The following is a 26,642-nucleotide window of genomic DNA, read 5'->3' as shown; positions in this document are numbered from 1 at the left end:
TTATTTTAATTGTTATCATGTGCTATATCAATAATAAATAAGTTAGAAAAAGTCGTTTAATGTACCGTTTTACGTTTTAACGCAAATACGCCCATATACTGTGCTCGAGATTTAGTTAGGTCTTTTAACATAATGTGTCATATTTTAAAAAAATATTAATTACTTGAAAAAATCGAATTGCCTAAGGCGGGAATTGAACCCACGATGCCTTAGGCAGTTCGATTTTTTCAAGTTATTTATTATTTACAAATTAGTTTGAGATGCGACTCTTAACGCTAAAAATTAAATAACTATATAATGTGTCATAATTTATAAATAAAACAATTTGCTAAATATTTTCATGGCTTTATTTAAGATTTGGATTATAAAAAATATAGGTATGTTTATGTAAGCAACTACTCGTATAGATTGACGAATCGTATGATTGGGCTTTATACGTGGCGTAGTTTTGCACATACGCCTATTTGCCTAAAATTTTATTTTGTATCTAATGGAAAAAAATTTTTTTTTTCTTACTGATGTTATAGATTAGAGCAAAGTGAAATCATTGCTTAAATAATTGGAAAAAGGCGTAAGCGGCAGTTTCGCCCTTATACGTAGGAGCCATCGAAATATGTTATAGGCATAAATAGTTAGGCAATTTCGTCGTCTAAATAGTTAATTGAGAAAATATTGCGATCATGGACCTATAAAAAAAGTCGGACGGATTCTCATCAACAAAATACTGTGACATTAGGATACACCAGCCTGCCTGTACGTACAGGCCGGCACGCACACATTCACACCCTGATACACCACTTCGAGTGCAAACTTCACACAGTTGACACTTTTAAGCAGCGAAAAAACAACACGAATACGACATGTCTTGTGTGATGAAATTGTGTAAAAACCGTTCTGTTCGAACAAACAAAAATTAAGGAATCACATTTCACAGGCAAAATAATAATCCAATCACTTATTTCCCGACATTAAAATATTGAAATTAATTGAAATCAAACGTCATTCACTCGAAAAAATAATACGTCAAAGACCAGTGTTCTCAGTTATTTACGTGGGAAAATTACCCGAAATATGGGAAATTAATAATAATTTTAGGACTTCTTAGTTATTTTTTACGCATACTATGGAAATAAAATAATTTATCATTGTGTTTTAATGGGATATATTTTCATAGGCAAATTTGATCCTTCCCAAAAATGTGGAACTGGAAAATTCAAATTTTCTTACATTGATTGCAAGTCAGTGTCAGGTTGTATGTTAAAAAACATCTATCAGAGATAATAATAATATATTGATGATGCATAAGATTATGATTATAATGTACACAAGATTCGTAATTTGTACCTAACTGCGCACAGTATGTTATGAGACTGTATAATCGGACATTCTCATTGATTTGATGAAACGTATAGAGCTCAGTTATACAAACATGAGAGTAAAACTCCCGTTTGAAAATTCCAGGTAGTTTTCGCGGTATAAAAATTCAAAGTTACCTATTTTTTTACTTCAAAATTATGCAAAAATATTCTCACTCGTTAACTAATAACATTTAATTCAGAATTGTTATAATACTTCATAGAGCTCTTAAAACTACACGTAATAAGCGTATTAAATGCTTCGTAAACGCATTCAGTTAATTAGGAAAAATGATTTTAGTGATTTTTGTTTTTATTTTTTTTCTCAATTATACCTTAATATATGCAAACATTTTTAATTGCAAGATATAGTCTGATATTTAATCTAATTGTATAAAAAAAATCAGCTTTAAATTCCGTGACATATTTGAGGAAAATCAAATTGAAAATATGCGCCATATAGAATTGTAAATTTCCCATCACTTTTTAATAGCAATATTTCTTTTGGATGTTTAAATATCATTAGCTCGATTGTACCAAATTATTGTATTGACATTCGATTTACATAGGTTTCAAATCGATGAGAAAATTATTAAAGGTAGGATAAATTCGACTTCCTAGATATGTTTACATACTTTTTTAGTTAGTTACTTACATACAACTTAAGTTAATATAAGAGTGTTAAAAAAGAAAAAAGACTCGACTTGGGAACCTCCTCCTTTTTTGAAGTCGGTTAAAAACAATGTGAATGTGAATTTTTAGAACCTTCAACACTATGCACATAACAGGCGGGATTTGAAACTTTTTAGACATGAATTATTCCTTCCAAAATTGTCGACCCTAGACTCGTCAAAATTTTATTAAGACGTTTTATGTTTTTTCTCAAATATATCACGGAGTTTAAAGCTGATTTTATTAATACAATTACATTAAATATCAGACTATATCTTGCAATTAAAAATGTTTGCATATATTAAGGTATAATTGAGAAAAAAAAAAAACGAAAATCACTAAAATCATTTTTCCTAATTAACTGAATGCGTTTACGAAGCACTTAATAACCTTATTACGTGTAGTTTTAAGAGCTCTATGAAGTATTATAACAATTCTGAATTAAATGTTATTAGTTAACGAGTGTGAATATTTTTGCATAATTTTGAAGTAAAAAAATAGGTAACTTTGAATTTTTATACCGCGAAAACTACGTGGAATTTTCAAACGGGAGTTTTACTATCATGTTTGTATAACTGAGCTCTATACGTTTCATCAAATCAATGAGAATATCCGTTTATACAGTCCCATAACACACTGTGCTGCGTGAATCATTTTTGATCAACATTATGTACATACCCTGACACACTGACTTGCAAACAATGTAAGAAAATTTGAACATTGAAAATTTCGCGCCTACCTCAACGCATTCACCTTTCATCCTTTTAAAATGGCACGGAATATTTCTGTCTACATTTCCAAGTAACATCTGCCGATCTATGTTTTTCTTAAAATTAATGGGTAAAATGTTTTGGCTAACATGGCATCCCTAAATTCACTCACACAATAGACAAACGCCAAAATTTTGCGTCACAGTTTTGTTGTAGCGCGAGTTCCGTCCGCCTTTTTTTATAGGTCCATGATTGCGATTAGTTTAGTATTTAAGAATTCTATCAAGATAAGTCCACACAGGTTTTGTAAATTTCCACTTTAGCGTCAGTTTACAAGCTGAAATGTTTATAAAAATACTGTGAAAACGATTTAACAAACATTTATATCCTATAGCATAGATCCTTGGGCACATAGTTATCTGAGAAAATTTTTAGATTTAAGCATTTTACAATAAGAAATCACAAATTAAAAGAACGTGAAATACCCAAAAATCAAAGTGATTTTTTCACCAATATTCTTCCTTTATTCAACACAAAAATAGCTTAATATAATAGAAGAATATCTTATCTAAAATATTTACTTTGAAATTTAAAATAATTAATTGTAATTTTTTTTCTATGAGTATTTGAAAAGTACTATAAAACGCCACGCACGAATCGTTCAAATTCAGTCCGCCTCGAGGCGTTCCAGAGTGAGGTCACGTCGCTCGGTGCTCTGCTGACATGTGTCACGCGTACGTTGATCTTTGACAGGTAGCTGGACTTTTATAGTGTATCCGCAAAATCTTGGTGGTAGATTTTGCGATCACGTGGTAATTAAAATATTTTATTGTTATTTTTCATTACAGTCTATTTTTACTACAAATTCTATTTCAGACGTAATGAAAAATAAAATTAAGTTATTTTTAGCGATGAAACGAAAACGAATGACGAAAATTTGGAACAGCAAGTTATGTATGTATACTAATATTATAAAGAGGAATAATACTAATAATTTATTTGCCATATATAGGTGGTTACAGAATAGTTAATAGGAATGCTCTGCCAGCAGGGTCCCACCTAGTTGTAGGGGGAACATACACAACATATTACAGTCGGAAAATCTTTGCGGTAGGTACCTCGGATTGTAGTTAGTTGGACAGTGGTCATTTGACGGCCACTTGAATCGTCTCACCCCTAAGCTTTTGGCTACCGCCGGCGCACTAAGCCGGTTGATGCCTAATCTCGGAGGCCCGGCTGCGCTGACTATACTTTTGCGTCGCGCGTTATATGGTCCTATATGGGGCTCGAGTATGGCACAGTGCTGTGTAGTCGTGGAGCATCCTACTGTTCAAAAAAGCGCAACGCATGATATCACTGAGGCACAGGCTGAGGTAATTCGTGGATACCGCATAGTATCCGCAGTCCGTCTATTCCCGGTTGTGGACACTGACTATGTCCCTACGGAGGATAAATGGGAAAAAAATTATTGTCATTAGTGGCGACGTATAACAATCCTACTAATATTATAAATGCGAAAGTTTGGATGTCTGGATGTTTGTTACTCTTTCACTCAAAAACTACTGAACGGATTTTGTTGAAACTTTACAGTATTATTGTTTATAAACCAGATTAACATAATTATAGGCTATAATTTATGACGATATGTGACAAATAAATTTCAATAAATAAATAAGACGTGTCTAAAAAGCGCAATCTATCGTCATTGGTTAAAATCTACAGCGCTGGACAAACTACTGTTTTTGACGTTCGTAAATATTCATGCGGGGGAAGCCGTGAAACGCCATCTATCAACCTGATATCAAACAACAGATTTTACGAACTAAGGAGTAAAACGAGGTCCACGCGTACGAATTATTAATAAAATTAATAATATTTGTATTCATCTGGTCTTACTTGACTTTTACTTTACGTATGTCATGCACGATGACATTTGCGACAATATTTGTGTACGTCCCCACTAGGCATAATTGGGATGTATTTTTCTAATTTGTCATAAGTTGTGAGAAAGCCTGTAGCTACAACTGGGAAAGTATGTGTCACCACTGGTGACAATCGATATTATTTATGCCATTTATCCTCAGTGGCGACAAAGCTAGTGTCGACAACCGAGAATAGACGCCAGTTGCGAGGTGACCATAGGTCCCACAAGGGGAAATGTACGTGTACGTGCACCACGAGAGGTGGAAACCAAAAGGTAGAGGCTTGAGGATCTAGGCCCTAAAGTGCTGAAGGGTACGCCTGGCCGTCAGCCAAATTTTACGTCGCACCATAGAGGCAGTTCTGCCTATATTAGAGGAGTGGGTGCGACGGCATGATCGCCTCACACAAAGGGCGACCCAGGTTCTACCGGGCCATGGGTGCTTCAGGCCATTCCTCCACAGTATAGGCCGAGAGCCTGTAGATGGTTGTCAGTTAACACTGCAGTCTTGGCACGTGAGTCACCGCAGCAGACTGACACGCTCCATCCAACAGTGCCCAGTCTAAGCGAATGAGCGGCGCGGCGGTTGGAAATGACCTCTCCCTACCAATCGGGAAGAGGCGTGAGATAGATAGATAAATTGTTTATTTGTTGTAACACACTTTTTTTAATGCTTTTAACACACACATTATGTATAGTTGCTATTGAAATTTAATTCAATATCGAAATAAAGTTAGTTAGTCAAGAAACACACTAGGTGACACCACTGGTATTTTGTTACACAGGTTAGTAATAATTTCAACAGTTGCAACATAACAAAAGTGACAAAACAACATAAGATAAAGATGACTAGCGTTTCAAATAGTCAGAGTGATGTGTGCCGCAACGATGCAAAAAGCAAAGAGCTCAGTATAAATAAACACTACCCTCAAAAGGGCAGAACACTGATTTTCAGCTTTTGCTAGAGAACGCATGAAGCGTACAGGTACGGAAAGAACCCGCTCGCTTTCGGAAACAATATCTACATTAGTATAAAATATATGATGAGACAAATAGTGTGCTTACTTTCTGTGAAAGTGTTCTTTCACAGAAAGAAGCAGTGGAAAGGGGGAGCGAGAGGCCTCAGCCGACACTCCGGTTATCCGCCGCCGACACCCTGGGCGCAAGAGGACAGCTTATGGTCTCCAACTGTCCCTTCCTAACAGGCCTCGGTCGCTAGACATGGAGGTGTCTGGTGGCGGCTAAGGACGAATGCTACAGGCAACAGCCCAGCCAATGGCGATGTCCCGCGTTCCCTCATATCACTCATATGGATCATGGCAGAAACAGTCAGGTTTTTAGTGGGTGTAGGGGCTACCCACCTTCTGGTAGGAAAAACCCCACATAACCCACTAGCTGCCCCCGCAGCTGGTGGGTATGAAATGTTATGCATTTTCCGGATAAAAAAAGAATAGTAAACAGGAAAAGTTTGTTTTGAATAGAACCGATTTGAAAAAATCTCTCATCATTAAAATTCAAATTTTTTTCTGCTGAACATAGGCTGTATAAAATATTCTCAAAATAGTAAAAAACCTTTGATAATTTACTATTAGATAAAGAATTTACGTATTTATTATTGATTAGGACTAATGTATACCATTATTTATAATTATGGAGTCGGTGTTGGAAGATTTGAAGATTTTATAGTTTCCTTGAGCTGTCACTTGACAGCCTGGCACACTTTTACGATGGTGGATCAAAGTATTTTGGTTTGACTATAGAGCGTGAGAACACCCACACAGTCATAATTATTTTAGTGTGAATAAAAATAGCATCGAAATTACCTAAACTTGACATGCCACGCTAGACGTAAACGCTCTTAAATGTCAGATTTGCACAAACTTCACATAAAAGTACAGTATGATTTAGCATAGTTCAGCATGTCTTCTGTAGCCATAAATGACATGTTAATGTAATGCATCATCAATGAGGTAGTCCATTTGCTTTAAGTTAAGACCTCCTCATTGAATGTAATATACTGGTCATCACAAAAATCGGCCCACCTACGTTTTACAGGAAAACTTGTTTCTACTGACACAATCATGGTGCCCCAACAATATTGGTGTTATTTGAAAGCCCAATAAATATCCTTAAAGAAAAACACATTTAAGTTCTTAATAAACGATTTAAACGATTAACATATACAATAAATGTGACTTGAAAAAAGACCTCACTTTGGGCTCACCTCTGGGATCAATTAGACCAATTTTTATGGTTATAAAACCAAATAATGATCTCACGTAGACCAATTTTTATGGTTATAAAACCAAATAATGATCTCACGTGTCCTCTTTAACAGATTGATAGCGATTAATCCCAACTTAACAGTTTTATAGCCATAAAAGTTGGCTCAAGCGTAACTACCTATTTTTTGAAGAAGTGACTCAGGATTCTTCTACAGACACATTTTTGGGGTAAAAACCTTTCCTATAATGAAATGAAGTTTAGAACTAGGCTTTTAAATGGTGCCAATATAAGTGGGAAGTGGGGATGCATACGTTTGAAAGTGCTTGTCGCGGGAGGGTCGATTTTTGTGATGACCAGTGTAGTTAATGTCTTTGCCACACTTGACGGAAATGCCGTCGCGAATCTTCCGTCAATACAAGTTTATAAATTACTAAAACGGACTCTCTACGCAGATGATTGGTTGCTCCGATTTATAATAAGCAACTAGCTTTTGCTCGCGGCTACGCGGGAAAGGACAATGTTCGTTCTCCATACATTGTTCGCCTAAGAACCAACAATTTTGACATATTACTACCCGAAAGCGAAATAATACGATTCTGTGTGTAAGAACAATGATTCCTGATGGACACTTGCCATAAAATTAATGATTAAGAATATTAAATCACAGCGATTTTATAATATGTCGTTTATGACAACATGGCGTCTAATGTATTGTGTGAATGTATGAACACCGATTCGCGAAAAATGTTTTGTATTGTCGTCACGCCGAGTCGCAGCCAAATAGTATAAAATAATAGAACAAGTTTTAGAAATACAACTCGGCATTCCACTTTTATAATATGCCCACATATTGCACGTAAATAAACAACATGAATCGTAGGTTGTTTCCACCCTTGTCATCTGACACATGAAATAAACTCCTATTGTATTATAGATATCGAAGCCGAATCGTATATAATAATAGAATGAGTTTTGGAGATCACTCGGGGTTCCACTTTTATAAAATACCTACATATTGCATAAAAATAACACGAATCATGAGTTTTCTTTTCACCATTTACATCTGACACGAGATAACAAACTCCTATCTCCATGACTACCGTCGTAGTCTATGCCAAAGACTACAATATTTTAAGCAAGAAGTTTCAAACCTTAGCGGCTACAGTAACCCCTGGGCCACATACATCGTGATAACATTCGGTCGACACCGGAACGAAGTCTTGCGATTATGCAAAAAAGCACCGTATTCTAGTGCGGCTATATCACGTTCAACCGGGGTTTTAATTCGACTAAAGTCCTGACTAAAGACTGGAAGAAAATACGCCGCATTGTATGAGCACTTCGTGTTCGTTAAAGCGGCTTCAGATCTAGAGCCTACATAGTTTTCTTTCCAATAATATCCGCAAGTAGCGCTGCATGATCTTTACAACAAAAACGGCAATATTATTATGGTGCCAAAATTATATGATTACTTAGACACGGTATTATACACGTTCGAAGATTTGTCATTTTCATTCATTTCATCATCATCATCATTTCATCCACAGGACGTCCACTACTGAACATAGGCCTCCCCCAATGACTTCCACATCGCACGGTTGGTAGCGGCCTGCATCTAGCGCCTTCCCGCTACCTTTATCAGGTTGTCGGTCCACCTTGTGGGTGGACGTCCCACGCTGCGTTTTCATTCATTTATTATTTTCTTAAAGTGCCGGAAAAAAAATAGTTTCTAGCTGTCTCAGCAACTTCGTCAATAAAAAGTTGTCTTGTCTTATCTTTAAAATCGTAATATTAATTTCTGAACGTATCCTGTTTGACACCTAATAATATTATTTGACATAGCTGGCTCGGCGAATTTCGGCAAATTAATTTTGACATTGCAGAATATGACTTTTGATTAGAGATGGGTAGTGGGTAAAAACCCATTTCACCCGATTGGGTTTAAACTGGGTGATTTGGGTAAAAACCCGGTTTTTTCCCATTATCACCCATTCTGGTGGGTGAAAACAAAAATAGCGTTTTTTTAAAGTGAGAAGTGGTATTTGTTGCTAAGGGGGCGTTCTAGTGTTACGTAATGCAATCTGGGGGGAGAGGAGGTCTTGAAAAACGTTACAATGCGTTACAGTGGCGGAAGGGCGGTCGATTTCAAGTTTTTAAGCAGAAGTACTTTGTAGTTGGTGTTCTTATTTGTAACTTTATACCGTAATGTCATCAAAGAGAGAGATTGGCATCTTTGGCATCCCCCCCTCCATGTCCTTGCTATGATCACAAATTATTGTGTTCCTACTAAATTTCTTTTAAATCGGTTCAACGATTCTTGAAATAACACCATTTTATAAAATAATTGGTCATATCATCATAACGTGATCAATTTTACGATTTGGCCACGATCTTAGATTAATAAAACCTAGATGGATAGTCTTCATACAAACGCTTCGTCAAGAGTGAGGCAAAAATCTTATGTCATTAGTGTCAATTTTGTTGGGGAGTGTAGACAGTCAAGGCGATTTTCCCGAAAGTAGGGAAATTTTTAATACGTTTTTAATTATTTTATAATTAACAAAAACAAAACGCATCATGTACTTACTTATTTATTGAATTCAAAGTACCTACCTAATAACAATAAGATAAATCGACTTAAAAGTCTCGATTTCATAAAAAAGGAAGTGTATTTGTACGGCGAACAATTGGGAAATAAATTTTCTTGTTACTGGTATCATTCCCGTATTTAATTTTTGAAAGCCAAATTCAAGCAAAATACGCGTCGAATTGTAGTACTTACTTATGAAATGTAACACTGGTCACTTTCTTTCGTTTTTCTGATGTATTTAAGACACCCTTTCACAGCACAAACCGTTATAATTAATTAAAATTCGTCGGACGCGTTTACCAATTTTTCACTTTGACAGTTCATGTGACGTTTACGGGTGAGCCGTGCCGGCTCCCTAAAAACTGCCTCACTTTTCGTGCACTGACTATCTATCTAGGTTTTATTAATCTAAGGCCACGATATAAATGCATATTAGTGTTAAATTTGACTTATTACTTATTAATCAATAAACTTAAATGAGAAAAATTCAATAAAAATAAAGAAAAGATACCAATTGAAATAATTATAAAATTATTTGTTTTCACCCAGTGTAAACACCCACGGGTGGAATGAAACGGGTTTTTATTGGGTTTTTACCCTCATGTGGGTTTTTACCCGGGTGGAAACCCATCTCTACTTTTGATAGGTTTATCATAGAATTCGGCGGGGATATCCTCACGGAGGAAGTTCGAAAAATGGCGGAACAAGATCTTATAATAATGCAAGGTCGAAGCTGTAACCCGCGTGCTCCTACGTGTAATCCGGCGAGTATACAATAAATAGTAATGTCTGGTAAATACTGGTAATACGTATCGTTCGTTCGTTCGTTTCAGCCGAAAAGACGTCCACTGCTGGACAAAGGCCTCCCCCAAGGATTTCCACGAAGACCGATCCTGCACCGCTCGCATACAGGCACCTCCCGCGACCTTCACCAGATCGTCGGTCCACCTAGTGGGAGGCCTGCCCACGCTACGTCTTTCGGCTCGTGGTCGCCACTCATGAACTTTCCTGCCCCAGCGGCCATCAGCTCTACGAGCTATGTGCCCCGCCCCGTCTATGTCTATATGCGCTACGATTACAGGGTATCATTTTGCATAGTCGCAAGACTTCACTCCGCTGCTGTCAAATCTATGTCGCATAATGTTATCGCAATGTGTGTGGCCCTTGGCCAAATCACAGAAGCCTATGCGAAGAAAGAGCACTTGAATGACAATGAAAATCAGGGTTACCATTTTATAAGATCTCCTCACTATTGAGGGTAACAAAGTAACATTAATAATCTAGCCATTAATTACATTTATTACCTATACCAGGCCTGTTCATCTCCGCGAGTTTACATCGAAAACAAAAGACGCACGATGGCCCACCTACAGGATACTATTCGACAAGGCCTCACATACGAGCGAACATTGACTCACGCACGCGTATTCTTGTGTATGATGGAAGAAAATATAGAAAATGGTGTACTAAATACTGTGCAGTATAAAACTGCCTCAATAATAAAAACAGAGAATGTAATTTTTTAAGTTGCCTCAAGACACTCAGAGGTAAATAAGTAGTTAATATTATTCATGATAATTCATGCCAAATCATGTATTTCCTCCGCCATTTTCCGCAGTTTGGCACCTCACGTCACATCATTTTACCGAAGTCAGCCCTATAGCTTCGGCTAGTGTTCCCGAGGCCTATAGGCTTTTAGGCTTTTTTTTAAGGCTAGCCTATGAATTAAGGGCTACAGCGGGAAAAAAGCCTAAAAAGGTCTTTTAGGCCTTTAGGCTAGGCCTTTTTCATAGCCTTTTGATAGCCTTTTTTGTCCACCCGATGATTGTAGGCTTTTAGCCTTTTTGTAGGCTAGGCGCATTATTTAAAAGGCTTGAAACCTATAAAGATTTTTCGTCCTTTAGGCTAGGTCTATTTTATTTATTTGTAAACACCTAATTGTACAACAGGATGCAATAAATGAATACGAATATGAATATTTCTTTTTAACCGACTTCAAAAAAGGAGGAGGTTATATGTTCGACTTTATGTATTTTTTTTCTATGTAAGTTCACCGATTACTCCGTCAATTGTGGACCGATTTTCAAAATTCTTTTTTGTTCGATAGGGTACACTTCAGAGGTGGTCCCATTGTCACCAAGTCAGGATCTGATGATGGGATCCTAGAAATATATTAATAATAATAATGTATAACAATTAGGTACTTTATAATTTCCAATTTCAAATAATATTCGTTTTTATTTAATTTGAAAATAAATGCAATACAAAAATACTTGTTTAATTCATACTAAGCCACAACCTGAGTAATGGCTATAGCCTTATAATAAGCCTACTACTCGAAAAAGACTTTAGTCGGAAATAAAGCCTAAAAGGCTATTTAGGCCTATAAGTTTTTTTTAAACCTATAGGCTTTTTATAATGAGTAGCCTTTTAAAAGCCTAGTAGTCTATCATGGCCAAAAAAAGAACTAAATAGGCTTAATTTTAGGCCTAAAAGCCTATAGGCCCCGGGAACACTAGCTTCGGCGCAGTGCCGATCACTGACGTTTGTCAACAAAATGGTGCTTGACTCTTGAGACAGGCTAAATTACACCATTTATTGTTAATGACATTGAGCATACATTTTTTTAAATACCTTCGCGAAGTAAAACTTCTGTACGTAGTACTTATTATTATTCTCTGCCTATACGAGAAAGTAAAGCAACATGCGGTTTTATTTTAATTTTTAAAATATTTGTAGGTAACAGTTTGTTCTAAGTTTAGTTTTACAACAGTCTTGCTGTTTCAGCTGTCACTGTGAAGCTTTGGGAAAATAAATAAATAGAAAAAATATTAACATAAATATTTATTTAAGTTTTTATGTTAATTATCATAATATGCCAATTTAAGTTACACTGTGTGACAGTCTTTGACACTAAACAAACTCTTCAGCTTAATTATACCTACCTACAGGGCGTTTTTATAGTTACTCTTGCTGATGAAACAAGAAGGGTTGATTCTACTACTGAAATACAACTACTTTTCTTACAGGACCAATATCAAATTCTCCAAAAAATTCACATCCTCGTGATGGTGATGATTTCTATGGAGAGGTTTTTTTTAAATATTCGGTCTCTTGGGAAAAGTTATTCCATTTGAGCAGTAGCATTAATCCTTTTTATTTGATCACATACAAAAATAACACAAGTGTTTAGGAAAACTTCTTCTTTAGTATGGTATCACCACGGAGTTATAATGGCGGCAACTCTGTATCACCGACTTGTAACTTTCAAACAGTATGAATAATTAGGGCACCACATTGGTTTTCTTTCTGAAAAAAGGCTTTCACTTTTAGTACTAACCCTTTAGCACTATTTCATTGAAATAAAAATACATTAAGCACAGAAGACTGAAATTGAGTCAACTGACGTGACATTTATAATTTGTTGACATTATGACAGTTTGACAAGACTAGAGATTGAAAAAGTTTTAATTTAAAAAGTAAAATGACAATTTATTAAAACGATTCACAAGGTAATCGATTAAAAATATTTATAAAATGTTCTGATACTTGCCTGTAGCGATTACCCAATCCTGGTTTCTACTGAAAAACTACCTCGTGGCAAGATTTTAATAAAATAATAAAATCTTTATCTTCTCTTTCACAATCTATAAAAGTTCATTTGGTCTATTATTATGCATGTGCTATGAATGAGGGTTTTCGCGATTGAAAAATCCGCGAGATGGCAATACGTAGACGCGAGGTCCAGATGCTGCATGATTGGTGGATTTTGACATATCTGTCAATGTCATGTCAAAAATAACCAATCATGCAGCATATGGACCTCACGTCTACGTAGGTATTGCCATCTGGCGGATTTTTCAATCGCGAAAACCCTCATTGGCATAGATTATGAGAGATTGGCAACTATACTAGGTTGATATAACTATGTTTCTCTCACTTCAACTGGCATTGGATTCAACATCGTATTCTGACACTTTTACAGTTATGATACCATGAATATCAGTTTATGGTCCTAATTATTTTTATTTTATTTACGACCTTCGACCAGTTGGACACTTTAGATAGCTTCTTGTAATATTAGTGTCAATATATTTTAAGCTTTTATAGCAAATCTAGTCTTCAAAGCAGTTTAATCGATTTATTTTATTTTCAAAATCGATATTTTATTGTCTATGATGGCCGCAGGAACATCACTATACTTGGACTCTCAGCAATAAAGTACGGTAATGCCTCGTACAGATTTTATCGGCAAAAATTATGGAACTTGATAGGTTTTAGACCATGCCACGCACCAAAACGTCCGGAAGTTGTAATAGTATTATAGAATAAACGTTAAAAGACTTATTTATTTAATTTTTCAATGCTTAAGTGTCCATTAGAATGAATGGGTGCTTAATGTATTAAAAAAAATAGAAAATAATTATGATGGGTTAATGTTTTTGGGCGGTTTTTAGGCGGTTTCTGACAATGTCCTTTGTTTGTCACAGAAAAACTTTGCGCGCTACTATTTCAAAACCCGGCATAAAAAACTATCCTACGTCCTTTTCCGGAACTCAGACTATCTCTGAACCTTTCATCAAAATCGTTTCAGTGGTTTAGACGCAAAAGCGTAACAAACGTACTTTCGCATTTAGCCTAGGAGCAGACCACCGACTTTTCGTTGGCCGATAGTTGCGCCCGATTCTAATTTGTATGAAGAATCGGCCGATACCAAATCGGTGTAGTGTGCGCACTTCCATACATGTTCATCATACTGATCAACAGCCCCATTGAACTATCGGCCAAGTTTACTCTGTTGTTCCTACACACTTCAATTAGCTGTGAGACTCTGTAATTGGCTAGAGTTATACAGGGTGTTACTTTGCATTCTTGCCATATTTACAGAGGTTACTATATTACTGATACTGAACACAAATCCGTAAAAAAATAATGCCCAAAAAAATTTTTTTTAATCTTGAGTATTTTATTTTATCGACAATCTGTTAAACACACCACTAATTATCGTAACGCATGCACATCACTTGTTGGCGATGGCGATGGAGACTTTTTTACTTTTTATTGTATTTTTAAATATCTATTGCAATCTATCTGGGGGCACGGCAGTGCCCCCGCCAAGTCGAGCGCGAAGCAAACACTGCCGTACCATCCTTTACTGGAACCATTTCGCCGCATTTTCAGGCCCCTATTTGAGAACCTCTGGATAAGACCAGAACACAGAAATTTTCGTCATCTAGTAAGCTATAATCACATACTTAAAATACAAAATTTCAAGTCTGTAGGTCATTTAGTTCCGAAGTTAAGCGAAAGCAAAGTTTCGCATTTACGACACTCACTCACTGATGATCATCAAAATAGAACTAGTACTTCCCATAAACTCAGAGAGCTGAAATTTGGTACAAAGTTAGGGTTTAATGGCCACATAAAGGGAAAACTATAAAAACTAGGAAAATCGAAGATCTGGAGTAACACCACATTCATAATCAATACTACTCCGGCACCGTGGTGTTCGCCTGTATCGCTCACCGCTAGATGGCGCTAGCACTAGCAAGCGGTGTTCAGATTTTTTTTCCTTTTTAGTGAAAGTCGTCGATTAAGTTGAATGTTGTGTAATTTGCATTTCGTTGATTTCGTTTATTATATTGTAAGGTTCGCTAAGGTTATGTTATTAAAACAATTCTGATTCGTTGTCCATTTTAAAGGTCGTTGAGTTTATTTGTGTTTAATATCGTAAAAAAATGTCGATAAAACGACGACGTTAAATAATTTTGCCACGTTCTACAAAAAGAAGTGAAATCCCACCAAAAACATTCTGTAAAAAACTAGCCAAGTCTCGATGGAGCTGCTTGTTTATCTCTAAAAAGTAATGAAATCTAGACAAAGTCGTGCCAAGTCTATGGTTCCTTACTGCGATTTCTTTATTATTATAGTTAATGTTGTGTGACTTGGCCGTTGAACAATCTTTGTTAAGATAATCATACATAAGTATTATAAATACGCAGCTTTACTAAACCTACAATTGACTGGTTATTGTTGAATCAACGTTTTCCAAGTGGCAATTTTCCTACGTCAATGGGCAGCGGTTCTGGCGACAGATTGGTGCAATGCTGTCATGGAGCACCTGGTTTTGTCATCCTTCAACGGCCAAGTCACACAACATTAACTATAATAATAAAGAAATCGCAGTAAGGAACCATAGACTTGGCACGACTTTGTCTAGATTTCATTACTTTTTAGAGATAAACAAGCAGCTCCATCGAGACTTGGCTAGTTTTTTACAGAATGTTTTTGGTGGGATTGTCTTTAAAATGTCTTTTTGACACTTGTAAAAAACTGAGAAATCCATCAAACACAAATCACGTTATAAATAATACAAAAATGACTGAAGTGTATTCAAACAACGAATAATTTAATCAAAATGGAGTGTCTGCAAGACGTCCTAGACGAAATGCTTGATGACGTACCCTTAGCGTTACACCAAATGCTCTACTACCAGCAGGATGGTGCTCCCCCACAATAAGGACGTCAAGTGCGCGAATAATACGTTTGGTGAACAGTGGATTGGACGAGTGGTCCAGTAGCTTGGCCACCACGATCCTCGGACCTGACACCAATGGATTTTTGGAGTGACTTGAACGACTGGCATGCGCAGAAGAGATAAACAGTGTAAACGCGTTACATGAAAGGATTGTTTTAGTGAAACTGTGATACAAAACGTTTATGTGTTTCGAAAACTAAAGCGAAAAACCTACGCTTCGCCGTGCTAGACTGTGCCTTCATCAGAACGGAGGACACTTTGAACACTTGCTTCGCAGTACGTAAACTTTGTAAGTAGGAACTTATGAATAAATAATTAATTGTGAATAAGGTGATTTCATTTCATACTTAATTTATTAATTTGTAAAAATAGGGTACAATGTTGCAAATTAATTGAAACCCTATTAATTATTACGTATTTTTGACGGTACTAAGCCCGTAAAGTAGAAAGGAAAATCTGAAATCAACTGAAGAGTATTTTAAAATAGTTATTATGACTGGATAAAAAGGCTGGTACCCAAAGCCATAAAATTAAGAACTAGGCCACGCCCACTAGGTTTATTCCACTTGCACCTGTAGAACGTGCGAGACAAAATTGGTTTATTCCAATTTGTACTGAAAAACCAAATTTACTAAAATCTTAGTGTACTTTCTTTATGGGAGTCTCTTGTTTATCTTAAATAATAGGTATTGTTACCTACTTTTATCTCTGTGAATATGGCAAGAATGCAAAGTAACACGGTGTATAATGTACTACTCTGTAACATGTAAATTGTCGACCAAGCTGTTGAGTTTCCAAATAAATAAAGTAAAAGTCGGTGGTCTGCGCCTAGTCTTATAATTAATTAGTAGGAAATGAGTAGTGGTAACTTGCTTTGCGGAGGAATCGCTACGGCATTCCCGTCAAGTGTGTGGCCACTGGCTAACGAGCTGGTCTCCTTAGGGGCCAGGTGGGGCGCAACTTCAACATGCAGCGCATCATGGGCATCAACACCGGCATCGCGCCGCCCACCGCGCTGCTGCACGTGCCCCGCCCGCCCGACCACGCCCGCCCAGAGCCCGCGCCCACGCCGCCCCGACGCGGGGACAGGTGAGACGCCTGAACATTTGTAGGGACATTTGAGACAGCGCCCACGCCGCCCCAACGTGGGTACAGGTGAGACGCTGGACAACTTGTTGGGCCGTTTGAGACCACACCCTGTCCTCACGCCGCGGGGACAGGTGAGACGCCTGACAATTTGTGGGGCCATTTGAGACAGCGCCCACGCCGCCTCGCCACGGGGACAGGTGAGACGCCAATTATGTGGGGACATTTTTTGAGACCGCACCCACGTTTCCGTCGTGGGGACAGGTGAGACACCAATATGTGGGGCCATTTATTGAGACAGCGCCCACGCTACTCCGTCGTGGGGACAGGTGAGACGCCTGGACATTTATGGGGACATTTGAGACCGCGCCCTATCCTCTCACCGCGGGGACAGGTGAGACGCCAATATGTGAGGCCATTTGAGACAGCGCCCCCGCTTCTCCGTCGTGGGAACAGGTGAGACGCCTGATAATTTGTGGGGCCATTTGAGACCGCGCACACGCTGCCCCGCCACGGGGAAAGGTGAGACGCCCGACAATTTGTGGGGCCATTTGAGACCGCGTCCACGCTTCTCCGTCTTAGGGACAGGTGAAACGCCTGAGACCACTTGTTGGACCATTTGAGACCGCGCCCACGCCGCCTCGCCGCGGGGACAGGTGAGACACTTGACAACTTGTGGGGATATTTGAGAGAGCGCCCACGCCGCCTCGCCGCGGAGACAGGTGAGACACTTGACAACTTGTGGGGATATTTGAGACAGCGCCCACGCCGCCTCGCCGCGGGGACAGGTGAGACACTTGACAACTTGTGGGGATATTTGAGAGAGCGCCCACGCCGCCTCGCCGCGGAGACAGGTGAGACACTTGACAACTTGTGGGGATATTTGAGACAGCGCCCACGCCGCCTCGCCGCGGGGACAGGTGAGACACTTGACAACTTGTGGGGATATTTGAGAGAGCGCCCACGCCGCCTCGCCGCGGAGACAGGTGAGACACTTGACAACTTGTGGGGATATTTGAGACAGCGCCCACGCCGCCTCGCCGCGGGGACAGGTGAGACGCCAATTATGTGGGGTCATTTTTTGAGACCGCGCCCACGCTTCCGTCGTGGGGACAGGTGAGACGCCCGACAATTTGTGGAGCCATTTGAGACAGCGCCCACGCAGCCCCGACGCGGGACAGGTGAGACGCCAATATGTGGGGCCAGTTATTGAGACCGCGACCACGCTTCTCCGTCGTGGGAACAGGTGAGATGCTTGACGACTTGTGGGGCCATTTGAGACAACGCCTTATCCCCTCGCCGCGGGGACAGGTGAGACGCCCGACACCATTTATGGAGGCATTTCTTCAGTTCATTGTTGGATCATAACAGATGGCCAACTGGGTAAGAACCTCAGTATTATAACATCTCAATTTTTCAAAACTTAAGTCACAGTAAACAAAAAGCGAGCTGTCCAATCACATAAAATTCTAAAATATAAGGCAGGTGAATGGAAAGTGTTGTAGTTATCAGTCAAAAATAATGTGGATTTCTTGTGAAACGATAACAAATTATTGCGATTATTTCTTGATGAGCAAAACATACAGATAGCGATTAAGATATTTCGTTGTCTGGCAATTGACATTTTACTCCCAAAGTTTGTAGTTGAAACACCACTGACTTTTCTTTCTTTCCAGCACATCACCCTCCACATCTGGCCAGACGCCGAGCAGAGAGCGGCGAGAGAGGGAGAGGGAGCGAGAGAGAGAGCAGGACAGCGCGTTCGACGACGACCGGCCCGAGACGCGACACTACATCCGCCAGAATCGGGACCGGCTGCTGTATTATATTGAAGAGACTAATGAAGGCAAAGGCTTTATCAAAGTGAGTATTGCTGTGGCGATGGATCATGGATGGATGAATAAAAATTAAACACTCGTTGAACAGTGTTTTAAAGTAACTTTTAGTACCTATAGAAATGTCACTTTAAAACAGTGTTCAACAAGCGTGTAATTTTTTATTAGTAAGGTGGTTACTGTTTAAAAATATCAATAAAACTAAATCAAATACCTAGGCTTCTAGTTTCGAACAGCATTGAACCGTGGTTTTTAAAACAAGACGACCTTGAACTGATATTGCTCTCATTAAAATTTTAGTTACTACCCAAACACATAAATAAGTTATCATTAAAACCGATATTGTTGTTATTGTTTATGTTACATGACTTATTGATAAGGTAGGTTACGTATTTTAGGTAACCACACTCCCACATAGATTATTTCTTCTGTACAGCTTGTCTGGTTTGGTAAAGCCCGGTCTGTGAGCACGTAGAATTTTGTCCAATGACCCCAAGCTACCCATCCTTATCGCTCGCGCGTAATTATGTTGCTGTCGCGCTCGCACACTCACAGTGGGGGCCCCTCGCACAGTCGCGTACATGGGTAGCTTGGGGTCATTGGACAAAATTCTACGTGCTCGCAGACCAGACTATAGTTCTTCACTAGTAATCAGACTTTTGTTTTAACTTTGCACCTATTACAAAATACGGTGCAGTCCTGTTGTCCCCCCTGCTTGGCCCCCCTGGGGGAGCCAACAGGATTTCGAAATCCTGTTGTCCCCCCTGGCTAGGGGAGACAACAGGACTAGATTTTCAATCAATGATTTGAGGACTGTTGTCCCCCCTGGCAAACATTATTTAAAAGCCATGTATTTTTATAACATAATTTGTGAAATATGTACTGAAGTACTTGACTGAATGCCAAATTCCCAAAATGAGTGAATACCTAAACGTTTGTTAAAAAATAATTACCATTTTGATAACGAAAAAAATAAGGTTGGTGCCGGTTGCCGGTACTGACGACACCTACAAACTTGAAATTTGGCAGGTAGGTTCCTTAAAGGGTGTAGACATCTGCCAAGAACGAATTTTACTTATCTATTTATTTAAGGATAGGAAATAATACGAAACATATAATAGGATTTTACGAAATTCCACACATAAGGGGGTAAAACCAAAAACGGAGTCCACGCGGTACGAAGATGCGGGCGGCCGCTAGTTGAATGATGAATCACTGAGCAATTAATTTGTTGAATATTATGACTAATTTAAAATTATGCAGTTTTAGCGTCCTACCAACTAATATTACAAATGGGAGTATGGAATAGTATAGATGTTTGATACTCTTTCACGTAAAAACTACCTACTAAACGGATGTTTAGTCAACTTTACAGAAGACAATATTTTTTATACATGAGAATAAAAAATATTGTCATTATACTTAGCTTTTGCCCACGGCTTTGTCCGCATAAAATTTTGTCTGTTACAGAAAAAAAAATATAGAGCGCATTCCTGTTTAAAAAACCGGGACCCGGCACTCAAAACTATCTCTTTACCAAATATCAAAATCGGTTCAATGGTTTATGCGTGAATTCGTAACAGACAGACAGATAAAGTACTGTTTCATTTACTTGTATAATATTGTTTAGTAGGGATAATTCATAACGATCTGTTAAAAGCAAGTAAAGCAGATTTTGCAATAGTCATAAATATTACCGGTACCAAAAACTTATATTTCTTTCGTTAACAAGATGTTAATTATTATTTGACATACGTTTAGGTATTTAGTTCCAGTACTTCTTAAATGTTACAAAAATATATGGCTTCTAAATACCCAATGTTTGCCAGGGGGGACAACAGTCCTCAAATCATTGATTGAAAATCTAGTCCTGTTGTCTCCCCTAGCCAGGGGGGACAACAGGATTTCGAAATCCTGTTGGCTCCCCCAGGGGGGCCAAGCAGGGGGGACAACAGGACTGCACCCAAAATACATGACGTGCCCCTCCCCATTTACCTTGATATGGCATGATAAGTGTAAGCTATAAATGTTTGTGTGCAGGAGCTGTGCTACTCAAAAGACGGGCGTATCGTCTGCTCGCCTTTCGGGCGCGGCATGCGTCTTCTAGCGCTAGACGACTCATGCAGCGAACTTAGCGCGTTAGCATGGTCCGAGGGCCGAGGAGGCGCGCGGCCCATGCGAGAGGCCGGCCAAGTCCTAGGGCTCCACCAAGACCTAGTCGTCAGCTCCAAGTTCAACCCGCGCCACCACATGCTCGTCACCGGCTGCCTCGAAGGCCGCATCGTCTGGTACGAGCCGCACAGCGGCGAGTCCATGTACTAGTTACTTAATAAACATCTCGTGTTTATGTCCTGTAGTTTTTGTGACGAGTAGCGCGGTAGCTGTAGATATTGCTCTTGGATTGCACCACTTTAGCGATTGACTTTTTACTTCAGTTGTATGGGTTTGACGATAAACAAGACACCACCAAAGTTCGAACACAATGTCATATCACGTATCGTTGCGTTTGTCTCTGACGTGCGACACTGGTTTTCTTACAAATAAAAAGAAATAGCTCAAGGATTCACAGACACCGATCTCAAACATAGCAAAAAATAAGACAATATATTTGTACGAGCACACTCGACATTTTATATTTCGCCGACACCGCATTTTACCGTCAACGCTTAACTCAATTGTTGTAATAATTTTCAGTGCAATAAACACGCTCATCGGTGACGGACACTTTCATTTAACATTCCGCTCCCGAACAACTTATCCTATTTGTACTCAACTACTACATTCTAACTTAATTACATCAACATACTACTACTTACCACCAAGTGTAAGGGAACTAACCCCTACATTTCTTCGAGCCGGATCTTTCATCAGAACCTAAAGTGTGAACGTGTGTGATTAGTGATAAATCTGCGGTAGCGAATCGGTTTGTCTGGCCTCCCGGAAGAGGGAATCCCCGGGCAAATTGAGAGTGCGCACATATCGTAGAGGTATCTCTACCACATACCACACCACCGGAACAACAGTTCAACAACATCTCAACATCTGAAGTCACCAACTTGAACAACCAACTTGAACAACATGGAAAAATTACTTCAGAAACAACAACTCGTAACGGAGGGGATCGAGAAGATCGTGGTCAACTTTAAAAAGGACACCTCACGCCGCAAGACGCCGGAGTACGCCCAAAAACGCCTGGAAGCTCTGGAGTCGCTATGGAGTGAGTTTGAAATCAATCATAAACAACTTTTACTGTCTGTAGACCAATCAGACGACTACTTTACTACCAACGCTTATCAAACTTTGAAAAGGACGTACCTATCCATGAAGGACGCCCTCCAAAAACTTTTGGAATCCAACATAACCGCTGAACAAACCGAGGCTGGAACATTGTCGAAATCGGACGAACTCATCAACCTACAGAACACCAACTTTCGAGCCTTCTCTCGTATGGTTCGCAACATTGACATCGAATCCATCACCGAGAAGTGGGAACTCGAAGACAAGCTACAAATGCTACAATCCCGTTGGAGAGTCATCGACGATACACACTGGCAAATTGACAACGTTTTGATCGGTACCGACTTAAACTACGAAGAACAATTTTCAAAACATGAAGCAGAGTTTGAAACCACCAAACGAGAACTGCACCGCAAACTTAATGCTACCACCCACCAGCAACGTTCTCTGCCGCCCATCGAGATACCTACATTCACTGGAAACTATGCTCAGTGGCCAACTTTTATGGATTTATATTGTGAAGCAATCCACAATAATGCCATGCTAACACAGGGCCAAAAAATGCAACATCTCAAGGGAAAGCTCAGAGGCGAAGCAGAGCGCATTGTTCAACACCTAACTGTGTCAGCGGAAAACTATGATGCCTGTTGGGAAATCCTCACCCACCGCTATAACAACAAACAACTACTTTTTACAAGACAAATCCAAACCTTCATGAATCAACCATCGATTCAACAACAAACCTCGTACGAGTTGAAACGACTCTACGACACCAGTTTGGAAACTATACATGCAATACACAACTTGGGTATTGAAACAATAACATGGGACCCCATCCTTGTTCACATATTAACTACAAAACTTGACTCCGAGACATACGCTTCATACATGGAAACAAGAAAACAACCGAGAGAACTCCCTAGCCTTGACGAATTCATGGAGTTTCTACAACGTAAATTCACCGCTCTGGAACCTATAAACAAGAAAAAACAACAAAACACATCTGCTGCAAAACCTACTCCATCGAAGGACAACACTTCAACCTCGCCTAGAACACCATATGCGAGTACTTCAAACAAACCTAAAAACTATTTCGGTAAAACTTATCACGTCAACGCAGAAAGAATTTGTCCATTGTGCAAAAGCGACCATTTTCTGCTTTACTGCCAATCGTTCAAGCAAATGTCATCGGAGACGAAGTTGAAAACAATTTCGCAACTTAACATATGCACTAATTGCATGTACTCACACAATGGCAAGAAGTGCACCTCAATCAAACGATGCCGCGTTTGCAACAATCAACACCACACTTCATTGCACGACGTATTGCGAGAAGTGGACTCATCAAATTCGCCGACAAACGCGACACCGCAACTACCTACGACCTCCACGAAGTCACAACGCAAGGCGAATCATGTTACCGGCGATTACAATGAAGTTTTACTTGCTACAGCCCAACTAAAAATTAGGTCAGCTGATGGAACTTACCTAAAACTGAGATGTTTGCTTGATCAAGGATCACAAATAAACTTGATAACAGAATCAGCTGCTCAACGTCTAGGGCTGCAACGTAGAAAACAAAACGCAACTATATCTGGTATTGGATTTTCGACCAATCAAAGTAACGGAACGATTCAACTTGTGTGTGAATCACTATTTGGAGATTACACATTTACAACTGAAGCACTCATCATGTCAAAAATGATGACCAACCTCCCCAACTACACATTTGACAAGCAACAATGGCCTCATCTACGCAACATCAACTTGGCCGATCCAGACTACAATGTTTCTCGGCCAATTGATATCTTACTGGATGCTGGTATCTATGCAGATATCATCATGGCGGGCATACTACGAGGTTCTCCGGAAGCACCCATTGCACAACAAACTAAACTTGGGTGGGTGTTGATGGGAAACGTCAAAACTTTCAACTGCCACGTCATTCTCAACAACATTGACGACATTTCACGATTCTGGGAAATGGAGGAAATCATGGAAACACGCCCTGAGTCAACAGATGGTCACTATTGCGAAACTCTATACAACAACACTACACGCCGACGGGACGACGGGCGCTATGAAGTGAAAATCCCCATGAAACCGAATTATGAACAACATTTGGGCACAACAAAGCCACAAGCCATTGCCCAATTCAAACAACTAGAGAAACGACTAGCTAAGGATGAACAGCTGGCTAAAAGCTACAAAGCATTCATTCATGAATACCTAAAACTTAAACAAATGAAGAAATGCACAATATCACGCGAGCCCAGCTGTATTCTACCTCATCATGGAGTCGTCAGACCCGATTCCACTACTACTAAACTCCGTGTCGTTTTCAACGCTTCTGCCAACACATCATCAGGTCACAGCCTCAACGCGTTGATGGAAGGTGGCCCAAACATTCAACAAGATCTTCAAGCTATCATTATGCGCTGGAGAACCTATCAGTTCGTGTACACAGCTGACATCGAGAAGTTCTACAGGCAAATACTAGTACGTGAAGAAGATCAACATTTACAAAAAATCGTGTGGCGAGATTCGACAGCAGACCTTATCACAGAGTACCAACTTTGCACTGTTACGTACGGTACGAAGGCTGCGCCATTCTTAGCCATGCGCACTATTAAACAACTTATCAAGGATGATGGTCATGAGTACCCTCTCGCCTCCAACATTTTGGAACATCAATTGTACGTAGACGACTTGCTGGGCGGAAGCAACACAATTGAAGTGGCGCAAGCGACACAAACTGAACTTATCAACATGATGAAAGGCGGAGGATTCAACCTTCGCAAATGGGCTAGTAATAGTCCTTCATTACTACAAAACTTACCTGAAAATCTCATCAATCAAAACATGATCAACTTTAAACATGCGGAAACAAACAAAACACTCGGTATTAACTGGAATCCGAGCACAGATCAATTTACATTCAAACATAACGAAGACGGCAAGACTGACGTCACAACAAAACGGGGATTGCTATCGGACATATCCAAACTGTACGACCCACTTGGATGGCTATCACCTGTAACTGTGAAAGCTAAATTACTATTTCAACAAACATGGTCTTCAGGATTAACCTGGGATGAACCCCTTCCTGAAAACATACAAAGACAATGGCATCAATTTCGACAAGAACTTCCCCAAATCGATAACATACAAATAAATCGATGGATGGGAAATACGTCACAGACATTTGAACTTCACGGATTCAGCGACGCATCTGAGAAGGCCTATGCGTGCGCTATATACTGTAAAACAACCGATGCACATGGAAAACACATCATCGAGTTAGTAGCTGGAAAAAACAAACTCGCCCCATTGAGAAAACCTATTTCATTACCAAAACTGGAACTCTGTGGCGCCGAGCTCCTATCGAGACTAATGAAAAAGACCATAGACTCAATAAACATTCAGAATGTAACTGTTTACGGATGGACTGACTCAACTGTGGTACTGGGATGGTTACATGGCGACCCGTCTCGTTGGAAAACCTTCGTTTCTAACCGAGTGGTGAAGATAACAGAAACCATGCCTGCTGCCTGTTGGAAACATTTAAAATCCGAAGACAACCCTGTGGACTGTGCCAGCAGAGGACTGACACCATCACAACTCATATCACATCCCATTTGGTGGAAAGGCCCCATCTGGCTAAACAGCAACGAACATCCAAAACAAGAAACATTTCATACTGATGCTGAACTGAAAAGGATAAAACAAGTTTGTGTGTCTCAACAATCCGCGCCATTAATTGAGTCACTTCTACATAACAATAGCTCTATGGCGCGTGTAACTCGAATCCTAAGTTGGATATTTCGATTCATAAACAATGCACGTGACGTCAAAAATGCCAAACAAACATCGTACTTAACAACGAGTGACCTGAAAACCGCACATAATGCAATTATCAAGGCAATACAAATTAATCACTTCGCTGACGATATTGCACAATTAAATAAACACAATCGGGTGAGATCAACTAGCAGCATTCTCAGTTTGAACCCCATCCTGGATGAAAACAAAATCCTACGTGTCGGTGGGCGACTGGGAAACGCAAACTTGAGTCAAGAACAAAAACATCCTATTATCTTGCCCTACAATGACAAGTTAACGGAGTTATTGATTGATCAAGCTCACAAGACGACCCTACACGGAGGAGCCAGATTAACTCTAACGTATCTACGCAATAGATATTGGATAATCAGTGGCCTACGAGCAGTGAAGAAACAACTTTCACGGTGCATCACGTGTCATCGCTTCAAATCTGCACCCAACAATCAACTCATGGCAGACTTACCACCAGAACGTGTCATCCCATCCCGACCGTTCACTCACACCGGTGTTGATTTCACTGGACATGTGGAAGTCAAAGCAAATAAAGGCAGAGGCATCAAGACATTGAAAGCCTACGTAGCGGTGTTCGTATGCTTGTGTACAAAAGCTCTTCACCTCGAACTGGTGTC

The 26,642-nt window shown here is 39.5% G+C and overlaps 2 protein-coding genes across 2 annotated transcripts in view; both read left to right on the top strand.

Annotated features, from left to right (window-relative positions):
• Positions 1 to 21,282, top strand: part of LOC135080852 (DDB1- and CUL4-associated factor 10 homolog) — a 33,625-nt gene extending 12,343 nt beyond the window's left edge. The window contains exons 11-13 of the mRNA XM_063975579.1: positions 16,955 to 17,101; positions 18,775 to 18,961; positions 20,974 to 21,282. Of these exons, the coding sequence (XP_063831649.1) occupies positions 16,955 to 17,101; positions 18,775 to 18,961; positions 20,974 to 21,255 (616 nt within the window). The 3' untranslated portion in view covers positions 21,256 to 21,282. The remainder of the gene's footprint in view (positions 1 to 16,954; positions 17,102 to 18,774; positions 18,962 to 20,973) is intronic.
• A 729-nt stretch (positions 21,283 to 22,011) lies between these two features.
• LOC135080851 (uncharacterized) lies at positions 22,012 to 25,258 on the top strand. Its single transcript, XM_063975578.1, has 2 exons — positions 22,012 to 25,206; positions 25,253 to 25,258. The coding sequence occupies exons 1-2, from the start codon at positions 22,012 to 22,014 to the stop codon at positions 25,256 to 25,258; spliced, it is 3,201 nt and encodes a 1,066-aa protein (XP_063831648.1).
• Positions 25,259 to 26,642: the final 1,384 nt, after the last annotated feature.

Source organism: Ostrinia nubilalis, chromosome 18 (assembly GCF_963855985.1).
Source record: "Ostrinia nubilalis chromosome 18, ilOstNubi1.1, whole genome shotgun sequence".
In the NCBI taxonomy this organism is placed as follows: domain Eukaryota; kingdom Metazoa; phylum Arthropoda; class Insecta; order Lepidoptera; family Crambidae; genus Ostrinia; species Ostrinia nubilalis.
Note: the sequence above shows the minus strand (reverse complement) of the source record. Positions and strands in the feature narration are given on the sequence as shown.

Excerpts from the sequence above, each read along its gene's own strand:
- LOC135080851 (XM_063975578.1), top strand. The coding sequence starts at position 22,012 with ATGGAAAAATTACTTCAGAAACAACAACTCGTAACGGAGGGGATCGAG.